General features: G+C 38.8%; 1 protein-coding gene across 1 annotated transcript; it reads left to right on the plus strand.

Annotated features, from left to right (window-relative positions):
* Positions 1-10,799: 10,799 nt before the first annotated feature.
* LOC121950518 (muscarinic acetylcholine receptor M2-like) lies at positions 10,800-22,224 on the plus strand. The gene is made up of 4 exons (XM_042496542.2): positions 10,800-10,952; positions 18,594-18,827; positions 19,012-19,881; positions 21,240-22,224. Exons 2-4 carry the CDS (start codon positions 18,657-18,659, stop codon positions 21,549-21,551), a joined length of 1,353 nt encoding a protein of 450 aa, XP_042352476.2. The 5' UTR covers positions 10,800-10,952; positions 18,594-18,656; the 3' UTR covers positions 21,552-22,224.
* The last annotated feature ends 125 nt before the right edge of the window (positions 22,225-22,349 follow it).

A 22,349-nucleotide genomic window follows, 5' to 3' on the forward strand; every position in this document is an offset into this window, starting at 1 on the left:
ACAAAGCACTAGCTCTAGATAGGACAATTTCAAGTCCCATCATTACAAGCAGTGTCAAGAAAATGTTGGTTTTTTTTAAATTGTTATTTTAATGTGACACTGCTTTATTCAGTGTTTTACCTGTTTAAATCACAAGGTGATTTTGTTTTGGAGAGGAGGAAACCTCTGCTGATAATCTGGCTCCCGGAAAAAAAAACCTCCTTCAAATCTGGATCCTATGAAAAGAAGGTGAGCACACGAGCAGGTGTTGGGCCGGCCGTCTGTCTGCGATGCACCAAGCAGCATCAGAGATAAACTGATTTATAACATGAAACTATTTATTTATTATTTATTCAGTGTCTTTGCAGGTGTTAATCACCTGGTCCATTTGTTTTGGAGATGTATTGACCTCCACAGATAGTTTTGCTCCTAGTGAAAATCCTCTGAACAATAAACACTAAAGGAATATTAACCAGTTTCTGCAGGTTTCAATCTGCAGTCCTCACCACTATAGATGCCACTAAATCCACATTTAATCTTACAGATTACTTCATTAATGAGCCACAAGGATTTTTAATTAATAAGTCAATCTGATATCTCATAATTTTGATTTACTGTGTCAAAATATTGCAGAATTTGTGCCAATTTCGACTATGCAAGCCAATATTTTGACCTACTATCTCATAACTTTGACTCAACACAAGTATTTTTATTTCTACCTTGCCTATCTTTTTTATCTGTTATTTTCTTTTGCTGGACGACTTCAACAGATTTCTGTCATTTATAGACTAATTCTTAACATCATGAAGTTTTTAAAAAAAATACAGTCATACAGTGTGTTCTTGCCATATTGTAAAACTTTTTTGGAGTGCAAACAGTCAGGTAATAAGACAGGCAAATCATCTGCAGCATGTTTGTTTATGAGTACGCAACACATAAGCGGGAGTGTGAGATCGGTATAATATATACTTCATCCGTGCTGTTGGTGCTGATTTGCATTGCAAGTCTCTGTCATAAGATGCCAATGCTCAGTAACATGTTTGCATGTGCTGCTCGGACACGCACTGCACAAACAGAGACACTTCTGGTGCTGAAAGGTTAAGCTGGAATTTGATGTCTTCAAATAGAATAAATATTTAAAAGGTTACAAGTTTCATTTATTGTGATTCTACAGCGCAGGGTACAGCCTGTGGTGTTCAGGTGGCTTTCTTCACCTCTTTTTGCAAAAAATAATGAACATTTTTTGTTAAAATACTGAATCAACATGCTAATACTCAAGTCCAATTTCAGAAGCTTATTTGTCAAACTATAAGAATTACAGTTTAACCCTTTAAAACCTGGAGCAACATCATTTTTCTTGTGCTGCTTTCAAACGCCTTTCACAGCTATTTAAACCTTTGATCACTGAGTAAATTGGTGCGATTTCTTTTAAAACATGGACTAAGGCAATGAGCACTTTAGCAATAAATGTTCAAACAAATTGTGAGACATTAGTAGATTTTGAAAATTATTTTTAAAAGGATAGGGGAAAATATATATTTATAATTACATATTTTAAATTATGTTATTTTAAAAAAGTTATTTTTTTTTTTATCTTTTAGTTTTATTTATTCTACATTTCTGATTTATGTTTTATCTAATTTATTTCATTTTATTTCTGTTTTGATTGCTTTTATTGCTTCTGTTGTTGTTGTTTTTGGTCTATTTGTTTGTATTATTTTATACTGACATTATGCATCCTGCATCTTGCATTACTCCTCTGGTTTTAATTTTATTCTGACTCTACCATAGTTTCTTCTTGCTTGTGTTCAATAGGGCTGTTTGGCTTTCTGTTGTTGTATTGCCACCTATGTATCCCATTTCTGATTTGCTTCATTTTTCAAATCACTTTGTTTTTAAATGTGCTATATGAATAAAATTGTTGTTGTTCTTCTTATTATCATTACCATTATTATTATTATTATTATTATTATTATTATTATTATTATTATTATTATTATTATTATTGTTATTATTAATATCATTATTATATATTTTTCACAACATTTTCCAAGTTTGCCTTGTTGGTTTTGTTTGGAGTTTTTTTGTAACTTTATTTGTTTTCTTTATTTTTTTAGTAATTTCTTGCTATTTTTGGGTCATTTCTTCTTTTGTTGCTCATTATTTTCTTCCCATGTTTTTTTTTTTTTTAAAGAAATCAAGCCAGTTTGCTCAAGTGACAAAGGGTTAAAAGAAACACTGTTTCTTCTAGACTGGTGTGCAAAAATTGACAGAATACTAGATAAAACTTCTGAACAACAGTGGATCCAAAGAGTAGTTGCAGGTGAAAGCCTGCGGCATCCCTGCCAGGTAATGATGAGACACAAATACGAGCTGCACCCTGTGGTTAAGCTTTCTCCATCACCACATCCATGAATTCAAATGACTGGTGGATGACTGCATGATCCAGTCTTAAGAGCTCTGCAGCAAATACACCTGAAACCTGTACAGCTGAAATGAGTCTATTAATATGCCATTTCCAAATGACATAATGAGGAGTTAAATGAATGTAAATTGACATGCATGACGCCTAGACTATCAGCCTAGACTGTATATCATCATGCAAATATGGAGGAATATTCAATCAAAATCACTCTCTTCTCATGTTTTCTTGTCATGATCTGAATAAGTTTGACCCCAAGTGAACCATCATATTCTGAATGTTTTTATGTATAAATGGGATAGGAATGGGTTGAGATGTGGTCAGAATTCATCTCCTCACTTTACATATGATTTCCATTGCAGATGGCCCTTCATCATGCAAACTAGCACCATATTTTTGTTTTCCAGTACACTCTAAGTGAACATGGAAAGATTTTCCTGTGCATGTGAAGAGAGGAGAGGAGAGGAGAGGAGAGGACTCAAACAATCAAAGGGCCACTGATGCACCGTGGGCATGCGGTATATGCAGACAAAAGAAGTCTAAAGGTCCATTCAGAGTTATGTTGGTTTTTGTTTGTTTGCTTTTTTTTAGCCAGAAAAGCAAAAAAAGCAAGCGAGCAAAGAAAAAAAACAACATTTTGATCACCAAGTGCATGCTGGTCCTACCTGTCTACCAATAAATCTATTAATGATAATAATAATAATAATAATAATAATGATAATAATAATAACAATCTCTGTTTTTTTCTTTTGCTGTACTGTTATACTTAACTTTGTTAGTTACATTTTTGTGAATTGAAAACAAAATAATAATAATAATAATAATTATAATACATAACTAGCAAAAGACAACACCATCAAAATGTAACCTAAATATTTCAAATGTCTAAAATAAATAAAACAACATAACTTGTGCTTAGCAAACAACTAAATACTACCAACATATGGTTTCAACAGAAACGACAAAACAGACCTGACAGTTTTTCAAAGGAGGATGTGCTGGTTGTTGTTTTTTTTCTGAGAGGAGAGGGCTGTGGGTTATTATTGCCATGACGACACCGTGCAACAGCACCCCCAATCAAGAGGAAATGTTTTGACTCTTTCAGGTGACACAGCCTCATGAGTGTGAGATGACTGGTGAAACCAAAGAGCAGCTTGTCAGCACTCTGATGCTCATTATGTCCCACAGGGATCAGGGCCTCCAAGTGAGACCTATTAGCACGTGTGTGTGTGTGTGTGTGTGTGTGTGTGTGTGCGTGTTAGACAAGCCTTTATATCTCCTCACACATAGCTTCAAAACTCTTTCTTTAAAGAAATACTTCACCCACAAAATAACCACTTGTATGACTGAAGCCTGTTGCAAAAGCTGTGTGCAAGTTCTCTCTAAAGTTAGGATGCTCTTTAGTCCACACTTAACGCTATGTTGAAACGTAATTCAGTCTTAGCTACACTGGTGGGACGTCCACACTAACCAAAATACTGTCGCAGCAAATGTCATTTTCACTTTCTTTGGCCAATCAGCGAAGAGCACTATTCTTGATGTGGTGTTTATGAGTAGGCCATGTTTAAACATTGTCCCAGTCCGTCAGCAGTTGTTTTTTTTTTTTCATTTTTCATTAATGCAAACAAAATGATAACACTGATGCCATATTTGGGTTCAAACTACTCGCACCTGTTGCATCTCTGCTTGGCAAAATCGGAATCGCGAGTGCATATCAACATTATCATAAATATCAAAAGGATGCAGTCTATCATGCAGAATGCGTGGTCGAGATAAATGAGGAAGTCATCATCATCAAAAAAAAAACCCTCTGCAAATTACATAATCGTTTCAACATGTTATTGGTCAAGTTAAGAACGTCCTTCCACCTAGTAGGAAGTAGGTGTAAATTTTAAGTTATATGTTACCCTTACGTCAGAATTAACTTGTGTTGTGCAACCGTCGAAAATAAGTTATAGTGTAAATCACCCTCTACTTAACCTATGTTTGAATTTATGCACAGCCTCTCAAAACTGTTTCACTTATCCACTTCACCTTTCAAAACTGAACTGAAAGTGAAACTGATATATGCCCTCGTCAAAGCCAAACTCTAAGACTACAGTTTTAGTGGAAATGCATGTGTTTGGGAAGTACTGAGCATACAACTGAATAAAAGACACTCGCACCAGTTGTATGAGAGATTTTAAATATATCTTTTGATGTAGTTTTGCTGCAGTTACACTGAGAGAAATACATACCTCACGAATTCAAGGTAACACTGCGTGACTAACTGTGTGTGGACGTCTGGAGAAAGCTCAAGCAGAATATAACCAAACTTTCCATGCAGCCATAGACCATCCTTTCATAGAGACACCCCCTCCTCTTTGCCTTTACATTAATTAAATCCCTATACTTAGGTCACATAATGGCAACACAGCCATCTCCATGACAACTGAGCAAACTCAGCTGATGTGGAGATGCAGCTGAAATCATTTGGTTATAGAGACATCAGATTAGAAAGTGTAGAAAGCTGGGTGTTTTGCACTGGAGCTGGTGTCACATTTGATGCAGGCTGGTTTAATCACTTCCACTTCTGAGTTTCAGGTAGTTTTAAATTTTAGGTTATTTTTCAGTTTTAACATCCAGTCAGTTTTATGCAGCTACATAAAGATTTTTTCACTCACGTCATATTAACACAGTGGATGAGGAGCACTGACATGACTGCTGTCTGCAGGTCTGTGAGGCAGAGGAGGACATGCAGGATGTCAGAGGGAGAAGGGGCAGACGTTAGTCCTCCAGATGGCAGCAGAGTCATGAGGCAACCAATCAGTGTGAGACAGAAACATGAGAGCTGGTGACCAGTGAACTGTCAAAGACAATGGCCTCCGTCTGTGTTTACGTGTGACACACGGATAACTGCACATTAAACTCATTTACAAAGAAATGATTCACACTTCAGTTTATTTATTACTGCTAAGTCTGGGAAAACTGTAGCATATATGTATATTTTTATTTTTAAAAAGCCTGTTTGTTTGGTTTAAAAAAAGTTAGCATTAAGGAGGCAGGGACATTGAACCCTCTGAAACCTGGATCAGCATTAGTTTTCTTGTGCTGCATTTACATGCCTTCAAAAGTATTTAAACATTAGAAATATGCGCTTGCTTTCTTTTGAAAATATGGGGGTAAAAAAGGCAATGAGCATCTTGGGAAGACGTTCTCTTCAAATTGCAAGGAATGGGTGGAATTGGATTTTTAAAAATATTTTAAGAAAAGCTATGGAAAAAAATATAAATATTTATTAATATCATAGTCATATATTAACTTTTTTTTACTGAATTATTATTACTTTTACGCTCTAGTCAGGGTGAGGGTTAGGGGTCAATCAAGAAATTTCCATTTTTGCCAAATTCTCTGGAGGCATGTGAGAAAAAGTTTTCTTCACAATTTCAAGGTAACACTGCATGACTGTATTCCTTTAGACATCCACTGTTTCCTGAGTTTCAAATAACACATTTAACTCTTTTAACATCAGCTGTCTGACAATACATTAAAAAAAAACATTTTTCTTTGTTTTTCCCCTATTTCTTTTAAGTCACTCAATGCCTCTTTCCTGTGTTTTTTAAAAGAGTTTTTGTGATTGAGATAACTGCCCGTCCCCGGCTGCTTAGCAGTGGATATCTCTGCAATACAACGACATCTTGGACATAACGTCAAAGGTTCTTCACACTCTGTTGATAGGGTTAGTTCATTTTTTTGAATGTTTCAATCAAAAATTATGTCCAGATCTTACAAAATGCACTTTTACGTAATCTGGAGATACCTTCAACAACCTTCTGGGCTTTCAGTCATTGCAAGTGTTTTATTTTAAATAAAGATGGGATTCAAATGGTTTTGTGTGAGACATACAAGCTGGGGCAAATTCATATATAGATAATATCAGTTCCAGTAGTTGACCAGAGTCCTGGCAACCCGAATCCCAACTGGACCTGAACATAGTGATGAATTACAGTCTTTGATGAATCTTCAGAAGAGATTAAAATGTCACGATTCGCTCCAGGCTCAGAGTTACAGTAAATGTCTGTGTCATCAACATTATCCTATTAGCACATGATGTAGTTTATAATTATCTCTATGTGAGCAAAGAAAAATGTGCATTGGGACTTTGAGGTTTTCTCTCTCATTCTGTTACACATTTTCTAAAGTCCACATCTTTGCTGAGAACTGGATGCACCAGTGAGTTTCAGAAAATGTGAGGCTGTCTTGACAGAAGTGTTAAGAGGGCTGCTATTGTGTGAAGCCGCTCTCCATTCAAACAGCTGCTCGGGCTCCAACTAGATGACCTCATTTCCCAGCAGCCTTGGGGCTTCGCTTCAAAGAGTGAAGAGGAAAGAGCTTCATTGTAAGCTTTTTTTATTTATTTATTCCTCGAGCACACAGAGTGGTGGATGGCAACTTTTGAATGATGGTGTTCATCTCACTCTGAAGAAATTAAATAGATTTCTGTCGTATTTTAGGAGCTATGGTGTGGGACTGGTGTGCTCACATGGACAAGAAACAAGGGAAGTTAACAAATGTGTGTAAATCAGAACAAAAGGAATCATGAGAGAGGTGAAAAGGAGGTGTATCTGTGTGCAAAGGGTGATGGGTTTTATCACTTATGGTGCTTTGCAGATAAAAGACATCGTATGCCCTGCAGCAGTACATCCTTTTTGGCTCCTGTCTGTCCTCCTTTTAACCCTGCACACTTTCATTTCAGCCAGTGAATGCATACTGTAGCCTGTGTGACAGTCTGTGTTGGGCTTTTGACCGTAGGTCAGCCTGCACGAAAAAAAAAAAAAAACATTTGATGACTTATAACCAGCCCGTTCATATGCAGACACTAAGTCAGTGCTTGTGCGAGGAAGCCTTTGCATGATGTTAACATGCAAAGCAGTTGCCAGTGGCGAGCAAGGACTTGACACGACTGTACAACCCTTACATATTATACATATACGGAGGAAGCTTCATGAAAACAGCTCTCTATTTGTGTTTCAACATTTCACTTGGAATCGAAGAATCCCAAAATATGCCGCCATGCACATGTGGTCCTATTTTGATAAGAGTATCTCCTTCTGCTGTCAGTGCTACCTGGGTTACAAAAACACTGAGTCTATTAGCAGAAAGTTTGTCTTTTCACTGTCCTGCTGAGAGTAAGATGAGAATAACGATACCACATCTGTACAGTAAATATGGAGCTACAGCCAGCAGACGTTAGCTTAGCACAAATACTGCAAACTGAGAGATGATCTATGGCAGGGATACTCACCTTGCTTTGCTTGGGGGCCACTTTTGCAAAATGACAGGAGGCCAGGGGCCAGCCGCAGCAGCCCCGTACGTGTTTTTAGTATTTGAGGACATTTGTTAGAGTTTCCTAAATTTCTCAGATACTCCGATGTTCCGATTTCTTGACTTTAGGGACGTTTCTCAGACTCCAATACATTTCCTGGATTAACACATTTCTTGGATTTTAGGACATTTCTCAGGTGTTCGGACACTTCTTGGACTATAGGAAGGTTCTCCGATTTCAAATCATTTTGTGAATTTTAGTACATTTCTAGAATTTAAAACATTTCTCGAATTTCAAGACGTTTCTTGTAATTTAGGACATTTCTTGGATTTCAAGACATTTCTGGGATATTAGGATGTTTCTAGGATTTTAGGACATTAGGGGTTTAGCTTGGACTTCTGTCAGGGCGTGCAGGGATCCTCCTCTGGCACTGTTTTTGATAAACAAGCTAAATTTTGATGCTATTTTATGGAATCTGGCAATAAAAGTACAAAAACAATTCCCTGAGCGAATAACTATAATTTTATTGCGAATTAGAAAATGGTTGGGGGGCCACCTGGCAGCCTGTCGGGAGCCAGATTTGGCCAGCAGGCAATAATTTGAGTATCACTGATCTATAGCAAAGCTCTTTCCAAAGGTAAAACAATCAACTAAAAGTTCCCAAATTAACATGTTAAATCAGTGCCTTGTTTTTCCTGGGATGGCAAAGCCATGACCCAGTAATGTGACACCATCTGTGGGGTGCTAATTTGTAAACTATCATACCAACCATTTTTAGGAAGATACGTTAAACAATGTCCCACTCACAAATAAAACGTATCTGATGTGTTTTAACCAGTTACTCCTGGTACTTTTATCAGCTGGGAAGTGAAAGAACAAGTATGATCCATTGCTCGTGTGAATTCATCCGGGTGCGAAGCACACACGCATCATCGGCGAGAGAAAGTTATGATGTTTCTTACGCAACTGTGTAGCCTTTCAAAGTACGTATTCTGTCAGTCTTAGACTTCAGTTGTTTCACGACAAACTGCAACTTTCTTGACTTTGTAACAACCCAGCTCAGAGGCTGCAACAAAGAGAGAAGACCAGATGAGTGCACAGAAGCGTAAAAGGCTATTTATTTTCAAATCTAATAAAGAAAAGCAGAGTAAATATGTCAGTCAGTAACCAGTAGTGATTGCATGAATAGGTGCATAGAAACATGTGTAGTAATTAAGGAAAAAGCAGCTTGGAAGTTGGTGTGCTGTTATGTCATGAACCACACTGGGCCCAGCTGAGCTTAACTATGACAGACCCTCACTACCTTTACCCAGATCCTGCAAGAAGAGCAGTCAGGAAAATGGCTCCCCTAGTGGAGCAGAGGGGTCATCACAACTTGCAAAATATTCATAATATAATCAAATAATTAAACTGACAAACGTGTTATTAATGGCACAATTCAAAACTGATCAAAGGATTATTTTTCTCTCTATACCACCATACACATTTTCCTGAAATAAGGTGCCATGGTGGTCCACCAAATAGAAGAAGACTTTGCCTCTCCACTACATTTACTGTACAACATTTTATCTCCGCTAGTGTAAAGACAGTCACATGTTTCTTATGCCAGTTACTTAACAGATATATACATATTATTATGAATAAGTGTCTGAAATCTCGATTCACTGCTCAGTATCGTGCATCCATTATATCTGGAGTGGTGAATGAGTGAGTAAGGCAAAGGCCTCTACCAAGCTGTTTCCTTCTTCTTACAGACTTTGTGCTAAGCTAAGCTAACTGGCAGAAAATAAGTACATTTTCAAAAATGTCAAAAAATTCCTTGCCATTTATATGTTACTTTTCCTTATCAGCGGCAACTAGTTTAATCTATATTGTCAGGCTGGTTTGTTTCTTTGTGAATGCATATGTAGGTATATATATATATATTTATATATGTAAAACAACTGGAAAAAAAGGAGTGGGATTTCATAAGTATTTACTTCCTTTTCAGACATGAAATCCTTATGTTAGTTTACTGCATATGTATTTTGCTTGTATTTTATTTTCATTTTGTTGTTGTATCTAATTTGCCATGTTCAAAATAAAGATCTATAATAATATTAATAAAAATACTAATAATGAGGTGTGTGTTATAAATTATCAAGAAGAGTAATACTGTTAATAAGCATTTGTTTAATAGATATTTATAATTACTGCAAACAATAAGACATGCCAGAGTGTCTTAGAAATTGGAAAAAGGAGCTTCTGGGAGACAAGAAACCAAAGACACACAACACACACATTTGGAGACACACAGTCCGAGCCTCACATTGATTTGTGTTCGTGACAAATGATGAAACAACGGAAAAGGAGCTCGTAGCCATCAATAGACACACCAAGACAGTTTTCTAGTAGATAACCGCACCCATGTCAAGTTAATAAAATAATATTTCTGTAATATCAAATCACAGTGATTCCAGAGAAGATAATGTGCACAGGTTTCCTACGTTACAACCAAGAAAAACAGACCAATGTTGATGTGATCAGTGTGCCTTAAGTCTGCACCAGGACAGACACGACGAATCAAATCAGATTTTCTCATATCAAATCATCGAGCCTGTTTGATGGCACGCTGCTTGTTTTATTTGCAATAATATTTCATGGATAGGGACCATTATTCTTTGTGGTAATTCCATCAAAGTAAGGTCATCCACCAACTGGGGCAGACTGCGTCACAGGTTTGGTTAAAAGGTCAAAACAACAGAGTCTTAAAGGTTAACGTCCTGCAGCAACAGAATAACAGTGCGACCCCTTTCCCTTTTGTCCTCTTTTTAATAGTGCTTTACCATTTTACTTCACGCCACAGCCACTCAAACTTCTCTCCATGTCATCGCCTATAGCTTCTGTAACATAGGAGAAAATGATGCGTTTGTGCTGCAGTGCTTTCCATGGTCCTGAAACAAGCATCTGCCTCTGTCGCTGTCTGTCTCTTGTTTATTCAAATTTGCAACCCTAGCTTAAGGGATGCAACACAACTAATAGCCCCCCGTAACCCCTCCCTGCTGTCAGTCTCTCTTTCTGTCTCTAACACACACACGCACACACACACACACACAAACATACACACACACTGGTTCTTGCCAGAGGAGGAGCGACATCAACGCCGGGTTACTTTCTACCTCTCTCTCTGCTCCAGTGTGTCGACAGAGGTGAGAGTAACATGGACCATACTAAAACAGCTCATCCATGTCATTCCCAGCAGACAAGGTAAGATAACATTTCTCTGCAAATTTGCACCAAACTGCAGCAGGCGAGGACACTTTGTTAGTTAGGAAATGATCCTAACTTATGGAACAGCAACGTTTAACAGATTAAGGTATATGAAGTTTATTTTGGCACCTAAAAAGTATGAATCTTTTTCTGTATAAGCTTTTTTATGCACTAAAGACAAAAAAAAGCTTCATTTAAACAATGCTAATTAACATTAAGACATACTTGTGAGCTGTATGCAAACATTACAAAATTGTACATTTTTAGAAATGCGAAGCTATATTATGGGAAAATTGAATTATTGATGAAAAGGTCACTATGAACTCACAGACAAAAGGAAATATCCAAGATTATAATGTGATACATTAGTCTATATATTGATTGAAATGTTATCCTCCATACGCAGTTTCAGCTTCCTGAGGAAGCTTCTAATAATAATGTAGAGTAGAACTGGGTTTTATTGTTCCCCAGCGGCTGTTTTAGAAGTGTTTATCTTCATTTCTGTCCTTAGCTGTAAGGTTTCAAACAGCCACCAGCATCAGATCCAGACTCTGGATTCCCCGGTCTCCCCGCTGCCAAGGAATCCCCCCGCGTACACTACAATATGTTTGTGTTTAAGAGGGAAATTAGATTTCAAACAGAGAGCTCCTCCCTGAAAACTGCAAGCATGCAAGATTATTTTTTTTCTTTGCTCATTAACTCTCCTGTCCCCTTGGATGGACTCCCTCAGTTTCCTCTCTTCTTTTAAAAATAGAGTTTTTCAAAACTAATGTTTGTCCTTCATGTGTTATCTCTTCTGCACCTAATCATTTCAGATTTATTTCGTTGTCCTTGCCACCCTGGTCACTCTGCTATTTGTCTCTCTCTTTTTTTCTCCTTTCTGGCTCCATTGCAGAGCTGCTTTGGACATTAAGTGGTTTTCTCTTCTCTCAGTTACACTGCTGTGCGAGGCCAAAGCTCAGCTTGATGTGAAATTTCCCACTCTTTAGATTCAGGACACACTTCTCTGAAATCACAACAAACTTACAGTAACTAGTGTAATAACATGAGCAACCTTTGCTTCAAAACCCCGAGAGGAAATGTGAGATCTATCGAATGTTGCTTTTACAAATTAAACAGTGTGTGACTTAAAAAAATTGGCTGAAATTACGTGTATGCACTGTGTTGGGTCATTTGATCTTGTGTATTAGGGGCCGACAGATTATCGACCTGGCCATTTATCTGGGCTGATACTTGGCATTTTGCAGATTATCTGTTTTTTTAACTTTTTATTTTCCATTTTCATAAGAGGGAACATTCCCTGACATCGGACTTTATATGAAATGGTAATAATAATGATAATAATAATAAATAAATAAGTAAATAACATAAGGGGGAAAAGATTTTTTTTTTTTGATTTGTATTTTTTTACAAAAAGACAGACATTTTTCGCAGAGCAGGGTCAATCATATGGAGACATTTTTCAATGATCATTGTTTTGGCATTTTACTGACTGCCAATAAATTAATTAATTAATGAAAAATTGTGCATATTACACTCAACAAACACCAGTGAAGGCTTTTACTTTGTAAAACCTCAGGGAGCTATTTTTATTCATTCATTTTTTAAATTAAATTTTCACTAAACTTTATCAAAAAAATTGCTGGGAACTTGCTGTATATGATGTGGAAAGGTTCAGTTTTGCTAAAGGCACTTAAACAAAAATTTGCGTTGGAGTTTGTTATATTCCAAAGTCTAAATTTTGACAGGAATATTTCCTTTTGTATTGTAAATGCATATCAGTTCCAAATATCGGTTATCAGCCTAATTAAGTACTAATAATCAGTGATGGCCCTGTAAAACCAATATCGGTCTAATGTGCAAATGTATTGTGTATTTACATGCTTTGAAATTGCTGATTGAGTTGAAATCCCGTCTGTGCAAACATCCAGAATATTGTAACATATTTCCCATTAGAAACATGTTTGTCCTGAAAACATGTAAAACACATTTACAAGATAAAAATCTATTTTGCACTGAAATAATAAAGCACAACACTTTGATCTGCAGTCGTTAAAGCCTCCTTTTGATGAAACGGTGTACTCTGTGTAACGTCCGCTCTTGACTCTGCAAACAAACCCCTTGATTCACCATCTCATCTGCTGGTGACTCTGCAGCTGACTGCTGTTTCGTTCATGATATCAAAGACAGTACAGACTTTTTAAAGCCGGGCTGCCAGATGAGTATATCCTAGCAGCATATTACCGGTACAGCTGTTGCAGGCAGCATCTGCTGGATCTAATTACTCTGTTTCTGTGCCTGTCAGAGAAATGCTGTTTGCCTCTGTGACTCTCTCCAGTAGCCCTGGATCACAATTAGGGAGGTCCAGTAATGTAGGTCTTATTAGTGTGAATGAAAGGGAAGAAGTGAGGACGGGCTTGTGAGCAGTTAGTGATCTCCCGCTCTGTTACTAACCAATTCCACATCACATGGCAACGTCTTCACCTGAGCTTATTAGGCAGCTTGTTACTGTATGTGGTGAAAATTTACTTTGCAAACTAGAAAGGCGAGGTGTATTTAAGGTTGATTCAAGGTGCTTTACATAAGACATAAAGGCTGATAAAACAATATTAAAAAAAAATACAAAAAGCTAAAATAAAATAACTAAAATAAAATGGATTAACAAGTAAGGGTAAGTAAGGGTGACTTGGCTGTTATAGAAAATCTCCTTAAAAGTTTTGTAGTATGAGAACATATCTTGTGTAGTACAGATGGAAGACATGACAGTTCCCAAAAGTGATGCCAAAACATCTCGATCGCCCCCTGGTGGCTGGCTGCAGTATAGATCATAAACCCCGCCCCCTTCACAGTAGCAGACGGGACACAGGCCAAACTAAAAAATCAAAGAACACATCAAAAACATTTTCCCAAAGATGGCTTTTGTTATTTTAGGTAGTTCTTATCAAGCGGATACGTTTTTGTGATAATTTGGTATTATTTAGTTTTTTGATGCCATAAAAAGTGGGTTGGATGTCATGATTAACAGCTATGTGTGCCAATTGCTGTGCTTGCCGTCAGTGGTGCTGCGATTGGTTGGATGGGTGTATGGGCGGGACACAGACTCTGGCTCCTGATGATGTCATCAGCCAACATGTTCTCATTTTAACTCACATGGTGTCGCTCTGTCAGTGACCTTTCATGCCAACTTATGACCTTTTAGGTATCCTTCTGCATCAGCTGTTTGCTCCAGGATGCCGTTACCGTGACGTCAACAAATGCACATGGTGGGATGACGCAGCACAGTCCTTATATTTACCCAACAGCACAGACTGTCAGGATGGAAAGATTGGTGGTTGATGGTTAGATTAAAGCAAAAGAGACACATGGTATGGTGTAGAAAAACACACACATCCACACAGGAAGTGAACTCGGGTACAAAAGTCAGCTGTATGTGGGACCCATCCACCCACCCAAACCTATAAGCACATTCACGCTCCTTACATTACATGGTTAACAGCAGCGTTATTACCAAACGCTGTCCTTCGGCGTTTCTTGCAAACATGATCGGTTCTGTCCAGCAGCGTTCTCAAGTGGCACCGCCCCTGTGCATTGCATGTGGACACGCCCAGTGGCCTCTAGCTGTTCACCAGCATATTCTGACAACTGTTTCTGTCCAAGTGCGTTCTCATCTGTCACCGCAGAAGGTGGCTTTTGGCATCGCGTTTGTATGCCGAAAGCACAGACGGAGCGGTGCTATTTGATGAGTTCGAGCTGCACCAATGCCAAAAAGCAGCGGTTGTATCCTGGTTATTTTGGCTTCATTTTTGTGCAGCAGGCGGATGTGGAGACACGTCGTTAATCTTTATATACAGTCATTATTAGACAAGTAGGAAAACATCTGGAGTTTTAGCTCATTTTTCTTTTTCTTATTGTGTGGCTTCGAGACAGCAGCAGCTGTGTTCAGTGAGGTAATATTGCCTTTTTTGTCAACAGAGTCTGGTGGCTTTAAAGAGAGCATGTAACAGCTTCCATTTCCTGTTGGAAAATGCTGTCTGACAGCAGGGAAAAGTGGTGAAAATATTCTGAACATAGTATACACCATAAATGATTTTTTTGGGATGGGCCTTCTTTAAGCGGGGTTAAAATATGTTTTGCTGCTGCCCCCCATTAAGAGGAGTAGCCATTTTTTGTCTAGATCACCATCCACTGTGGGTTATAATCTTACTATGGATAAGCAGGCTACATTATACAATGCAACTATTTCTCATCACATGTTGCTGCTTTGCCGTGGACTCCTGTGTCTACATATTACAGTTTAGCAAAAGCACATGCTGGCACGGATTATTATGTTTAGGGAAAGGAGGCACATGGAAAGTAGAAAAAAACAAAACAGTACACTGAACTCTAACATAAAAGTCCCTTTGTTTGTGGGACCCATCCACCATCCCTCTCGTCTAAAATTTAAAAAAACAAAAAAAGAAAGACAGTGAAAGTAAAAAAAATAACAATAAAATCAAGGACATGGTCCAAAAAATGATTAAAGCCATAATTATTCTTTACAAATATTTTAAAAATATATAATTATGACAATTTCAAATATGAAATAGTAAAAGTGACGTCCATCCAGGTTTCGAATATCGTACAAAGCTCTTTTCATGCAAGAAAACACACATACCATAACCCTAATGCTAACGTCTACCTCACCTTCTTCTTACATCAGTGCAAATCTTACACTGTAACTCTTCATTCACTAAACGTCCGCACGACTCAGACCAAAAAATCACAGGCTGTCAAAACAAGGCCCTGAGAATTACAGCTAAATTACACCCAAACAAACACACACATACACACACATACACGCTCTTTCTCATCTGTGACAGAAAAATCCCAGAATGGGTCTTTGATGAGTAAGTGATAGAGTTAGAGATGCTGTAATGAAGTTTCATCTGGCTGTAAGAGCAGGAAGGAAACATCTCTCAGGTACAGTATGATGTTATCATGTGGCCTAATGGAGTCACTTACGGGGTTTTAGCAGTATGCAGCTACCTTCATGGTCCCAACTAAGTCTCTTTACATTGATTTTCTGATCAGAATACATCAGTTAATCACATTGCTATGCTGTGTTTACATTGTAGGTCTATTCCTGATGTTTCTTGGTTTCTAAAATAACAGTAATGATTTGCCTTAATTGTGCTGTTTTGTTGGGGGGCATTTTGAATACACAACCAATTATAAATACAAAAGAACAGGTATTTGTGTACACATATCATATGTTGTTTAGTGGATGCTTATTTTTTTTAAGCACCATATCATACCTGGATTTTTAGCGTAGGCAGTGGAAATCTTTTATAACTCACAGAACAGGTACTTCCAAAAAATAATTTTCCATCTTTGTTTCTGTCACTCAGAAAACAGCCTGCAAATAAACGCTCTTTTGATGCTGCCCTGTCTTGATCTAAAATCATGACCTCCATTACGATTTATTAACTGTCCCAAAGAGCAAGCATGTATGCCCGTGCAGACACTTCCCAAAAGAAAATCCAATTTTTAAACCTGATAGTATCTATCCCATATCAAGTTGCAGAGATGCTGTTGGGAAATGACTCATCTACGCCTGCAGGATCAAGAACACAACTTGACATTTTTGAATTGGCTCTCATGTGCAGATTATATACTCTCAAAGGGCACTGTGAGACTTTCAAGGCTAGATGGGAAATTTAAATGAACATACCAGAAGTGTAGGTGGCTTTGTTACATCGTCTCGTTCAACCCATCGGGTCAGATTTGATCAGAGATAAGACTTCCCAGTCGCTAAAGTTTAGGGCGAAGAGAGTAGCTCAGAAAACAACAACCAAATCTCCAGCAAACACGTCAGCACTGAATGATTCTGCAAACTATGGATAGGTTATATTTGAGCTTTAGTATGTAGCAGACACACTGAACTTTTACATTTCAAAAACACTTTGGTTAGGGTGTAGTTAGGTTTAGGCACAAAAATCATTTGGTTATGGTTAGAAAAAGATAGATTATTAGTTCAAAATACCCTGTTCGGGGAGCACAATCCCGGCAGGAAAAGCAGTGAGGTCTTGGTAATAATAAAAAAAAAAAACACCTATTATGGTCAAGCAGCTGCTGGAAAAACAACAGATCAACAAAAACAACCACAAACAATTGCCAAAAAGCTGCTGGAAAAGCAAAATGAGTCACTAAATCACAACTGGTTTTGTTGTTTGCAGGTCTCAAACAGTGGTCTGCAGGCATTTCACCTTGGTGACGCATCCACCATCCCCTTAAACTCCAGATGACAACACCTGTTTATATATAACATCACTTTATAAATGTTGATATGATTCATATGAACCATACAAATGTAACAATGCCAACATTTTCTTCTGGCAACTGGGCTGGCAAAGACAAAAACATTTGTGCAAGTGTACAACCTCAAACAAGGTATCAGAGTCAAAAATGGTTTCAAAAATAATTATTAATAGCATCTGACACCATGTAGGTCTGGCTAATGTGTTTTCATAAACAGATGGTAAACAAGCAAACAAAAAAGGTAGCTAACAGCAAACATTTGCTGCCAGACAGCCGACATGGAGCACAGAAGCGTAAAGTTGACATTTTGTGCCATAACGGCCTCTGAGTGATGAAAAGTTGATTCACTGAAAGATGAGACTGCTGTGGTTGTCTGCATTTGATTTGTACGGCATCTTTTTATATAATATATGTGATAAGCAGTGTTGGGAAGTTACTTTTGAAATGTAACAGGTTACAGATTACTAATTACCCTGTTACAAAATGTAATGTTACAGAACTATTTTAATACTTCATCAAAGTAATGTAACTTATCTCATTTGATTACTTTTTGATGACTTTTCTAACAAATGTTTTAAACGGGGCAATAAAGCTGAAAAGACTTAACAATATAAGTGCATGAATGTTGCGCTAAAATTTGTCTCAACTGCTTTGCTGCCCCGCGTTGTCCAAAAATATGCCATGAGAAGGCATTCCTGCACGGCACAAAAAGTAAAGCCACAGAATGAATGTTTTATTCAACATATTAACTTTTTACTGAAAGGAGTTTTTTTAATATGTAACCCTTTTTGTAACATTTAGCTTAGTAACTGTAATTTAATTACATTATTTTCCTCAGTAACCAAAAGATTACATTAACATTTATTCTGTAATTTAATCATTGTAAGTAGTTGCATGTAACTTTTTACTCCCCGACACATTGGATGCGAGAAGCAGCTGGCCCCGAGACATTTTTACATGATCTAATCTGGCCCCCATTCAAAAAGTTTGGACCCCTGGATTTAGGTCAAATCCCATCTACAAGTACCAAAGCAGCTGGTTTACTGTGCAACCTCCAAGCGACCTTTCTAATGTGTTGTTCCTGATATGAGGATGTGGGACACTGCTGTATATTTTAAACACAGCTGCTGCAGTCTTTGTTTGCACACCTGTCCATCCCTCACACCTGGGCCAAGCCCGGGAGCTCAAAAACACACAAACACCTGCAAACTGTTTACTGAAAGTTACGCATGATTTTGCATTTGTAACAGTGCAGAAAGATAAACGCACACACAGATGGGACCGAACTGGCATCACGAAAAGCAAAGAGGCTGAATACTTCACAATGTTTGTGTTTATCAGGTGCTGTACGGACATGATTCGAGCCTGAAGCATCTGTGAGAAGGATATCCGAAACCAGACAGTATGGAGACTCTGAATTTGTCCCACGCCACCAACATCAGCAGTGGTGATAACGCCAGCCTCTTCTCTGAAAGCCCGTACTCGACTGTGGAGATTGTACTCATCATCCTGGTGGCTGGATCTCTGAGTCTGATCACCGTTATCGGAAACATCCTGGTCATGCTCTCTATAAAGGTTTGTGTTTTCTTGTATTTGATCATTTATGATTAAAGGACACGCTGAAAAGCACACCCAGACGTAGAGATAAGAACACAGCATGTGTGCAGAGCGGTAATCTAATAGAAATGAGAAAACACACATCACCTCGCACCAAAAAAGATTAGCATCTGACAGCCTGCTCCATGTTGTCTCTCTAAAGGTAAACAGGAACCTGCAGACTGTCAACAACTACTTCCTGTTCAGCCTGGCCTGTGCAGACCTCATTATTGGCGTGTGCTCCATGAACCTCTACACCGTCTATATTGTGATTGGCTACTGGCCCCTGGGAGCAGTGGTGTGTGACCTGTGGTTGGCCGTTGATTATGTAGTCAGCAACGCCTCAGTCATGAACCTGCTCATCATTAGTTTTGACCGTTACTTCTGCGTCACCAAGCCGCTAAGCTACCCGGCACGCCGCAGCACCAAGATGGCGGGTCTGATGATCGCAGCGGCCTGGGTGTTGTCCTTCATCCTGTGGGCTCCAGCCATTTTGTTCTGGCAGTTCATTGTGGGCGGGAGGACTGTGCCGCCAGGTGAGTGCTACATCCAGTTCTTCTCAAACCCCGCGGTGACATTCGGGACAGCCATAGCAGCTTTTTACCTACCAGTCGCCATCATGATCCACCTCTACTGGCGCATCTCCAAGGCCAGCCGCAGCCGCATGAGGCGGGACAGCAGGAAGACCTCAGGGGCCAGTCTGGGAGAGGGCCCCTCTCACAGCCAGGAGGACGGATGTGAGAGCCAGAACAACTGCATCACAGCGAAAGATGCTCAGGTGCAGGCTGGAAATGGGAAGGAGAAGGAAATGTTGCAGCAGCAGAACGGAAACGGGCCGTGTCAGGAAGAAAGAGCAGAGCTGGTGGACTCCACAGAAGACAGCATCCAAGCGTCAACGTCTAAGGACGCTGAGGTCCCTGCGTCACCACAGAAAGGGTCCAACAGTGAGAAAAAGACAACTCAAACACAGCCACCTTCTCCGGAGAACTCAGCTGCTGACAGACAAAGTTTGGCTACAAGGACACTGTTCAAGGTAAATTTGATTACTGAGTAAAAGCCTGTACTTCATGATTCAACTAAAAGAAACATAAAATATCAATCACAAATTTGATTTACAGCTAGAGGGCTCAATGGCAATGTCGACCTGTTTGGTCGGATTTTGTACAAACATTCATTGTCCCCTGAGGATGAATCATACGACTTAAATGACCGCTTGACCCTCTAACACCACCATGAGGGTCACATTTGTGTTTTTGAGTGAGATTTCTTGACAACTATTGGACAGATGGCCATTAAATTCGGTAGCAGCTTATAAAAACTTAGTTCTTGGTTCTTTATATTGATGGTAGCTCATCTATTCACACAGCAGTTTTAAGGAATTTTTCCACTGTTTGGTAGCAGACAGAAAAGACATGGAGACACCTTCACTTCATACATAAGTCAATGGAGTCCCCCTCGGCTCTATGCTGGGAACTCCCCACCCAGGCCATAAGCAAAAATCTGCCCGTAATTATGCGCCGTTGACTCCTTTGGCTCTGGCTTTATTTCTTAGATTAGGTAATTTGATGATTCCCTAGTCACCTCAGTCCATACATATGGACTCCAGACTCACTCGTTTCCCCTCCACAGGGGGACCCGAAAGGGTTTTCCCCTTTCTCCTCTCTTATTTACCCTGACTATTGAACTCTTGGCTATCTAGTTGCATCAACAGAATAAGTTTGAGGGCATCACCCTCAGGAGGAAACAGGAAAAACACAAATCAAAAACTATCTCTGTATGCAGATGAACTTCTTTTATACATGGCTAACCCAGTTCAGGTAGTACTTCCTATCCTAGACAATTTTGGGACCTACTCAGGATAAAAATTGAACCTCCACAAAAGCCAACTCCTCCCCAGATTTAAATCGATGGCAGATATTGCTGGCAGACAAACTAGGAGCACCAAGCGCTGATGATATAGGGAGTGGGGGAAGGGGTCTAACAGTCAATCTGCACACACTTTCCACACAGCGTTGAGAAAGACCTGGTTTTTTAGTCTTGTTGATATAAGACTAAAAGTGTGCAGCCATGCCAGCTCACTGCAGGTCCATCTGCACCGGAAAGGCAAAATTACCAAGTTATTTTCATTAGTTTTTCAGGTGTTTTAATAAACAAAAGTATTGGATAAAGGGACACTGTCTCGATTTTTAAACTAAAACTGAACTTAAAATCACTTTGGACATACAGTACATTCGCCAAAAACACGTTGCAAAATTAAAGGTAACGTTGCTCCGTGTATGCTGAATGTGTGAAGTTGTGATCACAGCTTGTTCCCCTAAGTTGCCAAAAAGATCAACCAGTATCACGTTAAAAACTTTGGACGCGTCCTCTTCTTCTACTCTGATCCTCCAGGTGACAAAGCAGACCGCTGTGGCAAAGTGGAAAAGGAAGGGCATTTCTTCCAGGGAGAAAAAGGTGACGCGCACCATCATGGCCATCCTGGTTGCTTTTGTCGTCACATGGACGCCATACAACGTGATGGTCCTTATCAACACCTTCTGCTCCATCTGCATCCCAAGCTCCCTCTGGACCATCGGCTACTGGCTCTGCTACATAAACAGCACCATCAACCCGGCCTGCTACGCCCTCTGCAACGCCACGTTCAAAAACACCTTCAAGCACCTGCTCATGTGCCAGTATAAGAACATACGAACAGCACGATGAAGGCGGACGAACTGACTCATGTTTGTGAAAATAATGTGATAAATCTTGTAAACTGAGACAATACAAAGAGTGAACATATTGTTAAATTATAGACTAGGTGTGTTCTTATTGTACACTACATTTCTTTTTCAATAGGTGAACTTATTCTGACTGCCAGGATACTGTGTTTTACATTTAAAATTATACCACATTTAACTTTTAATGTTTTCAAAATACATGCCATTGTATTATATTGTATTATAAATCTCAAGACAATGCATTCTGGTGGGAATGTGGATTATTGTGAAAAAAATGCATTTGACTGCTGACATTGTGTCAGCTGAGGTCTTACTTTTCCTTTTTGCTCCTCCTACATGAGCTTGTGCAGTATGTTGTTTGGTATGCAACCTTTCGTTTACCCAGTAAAATCGTGCTTAATGTGATGATTTTGTGACCAAAACTGTGATTTAAAGTCTAGTATGAGAAGAAGAAAAAATAATATATATATATAAAAAATTACACTGTATTATTGACATAAAGCATTCGGGGTGGCTTTGAGCTATGAAACTAAAAATAATAAAATAAAAGAGTATTGGCAGATGTAAACTGATGAGCCCAAATGTGATAATTGTCCATGTCCTCTCCACTTCCATGTATGAATACATGCTTTCCATAAATAAAAGAGATTATTACAGAAAGTTTTGTGTCATTTTTTATTTGTCATGACCTAAATGTGCTCAGAGCTAAACTGGGTTAGTGGGAACACTAAATGCAAAGAGCCTGATTTACTGGCTCCATCAGGCTTTAGCTGCACATCAC

The sequence above is a fragment of the Plectropomus leopardus genome, chromosome 7 (genome assembly GCF_026936395.1).
Source record: "Plectropomus leopardus strain MGB_pleo_1.0 chromosome 7, ASM2693639v1, whole genome shotgun sequence".
Classification (NCBI taxonomy): domain Eukaryota; kingdom Metazoa; phylum Chordata; class Actinopteri; order Perciformes; family Serranidae; genus Plectropomus; species Plectropomus leopardus.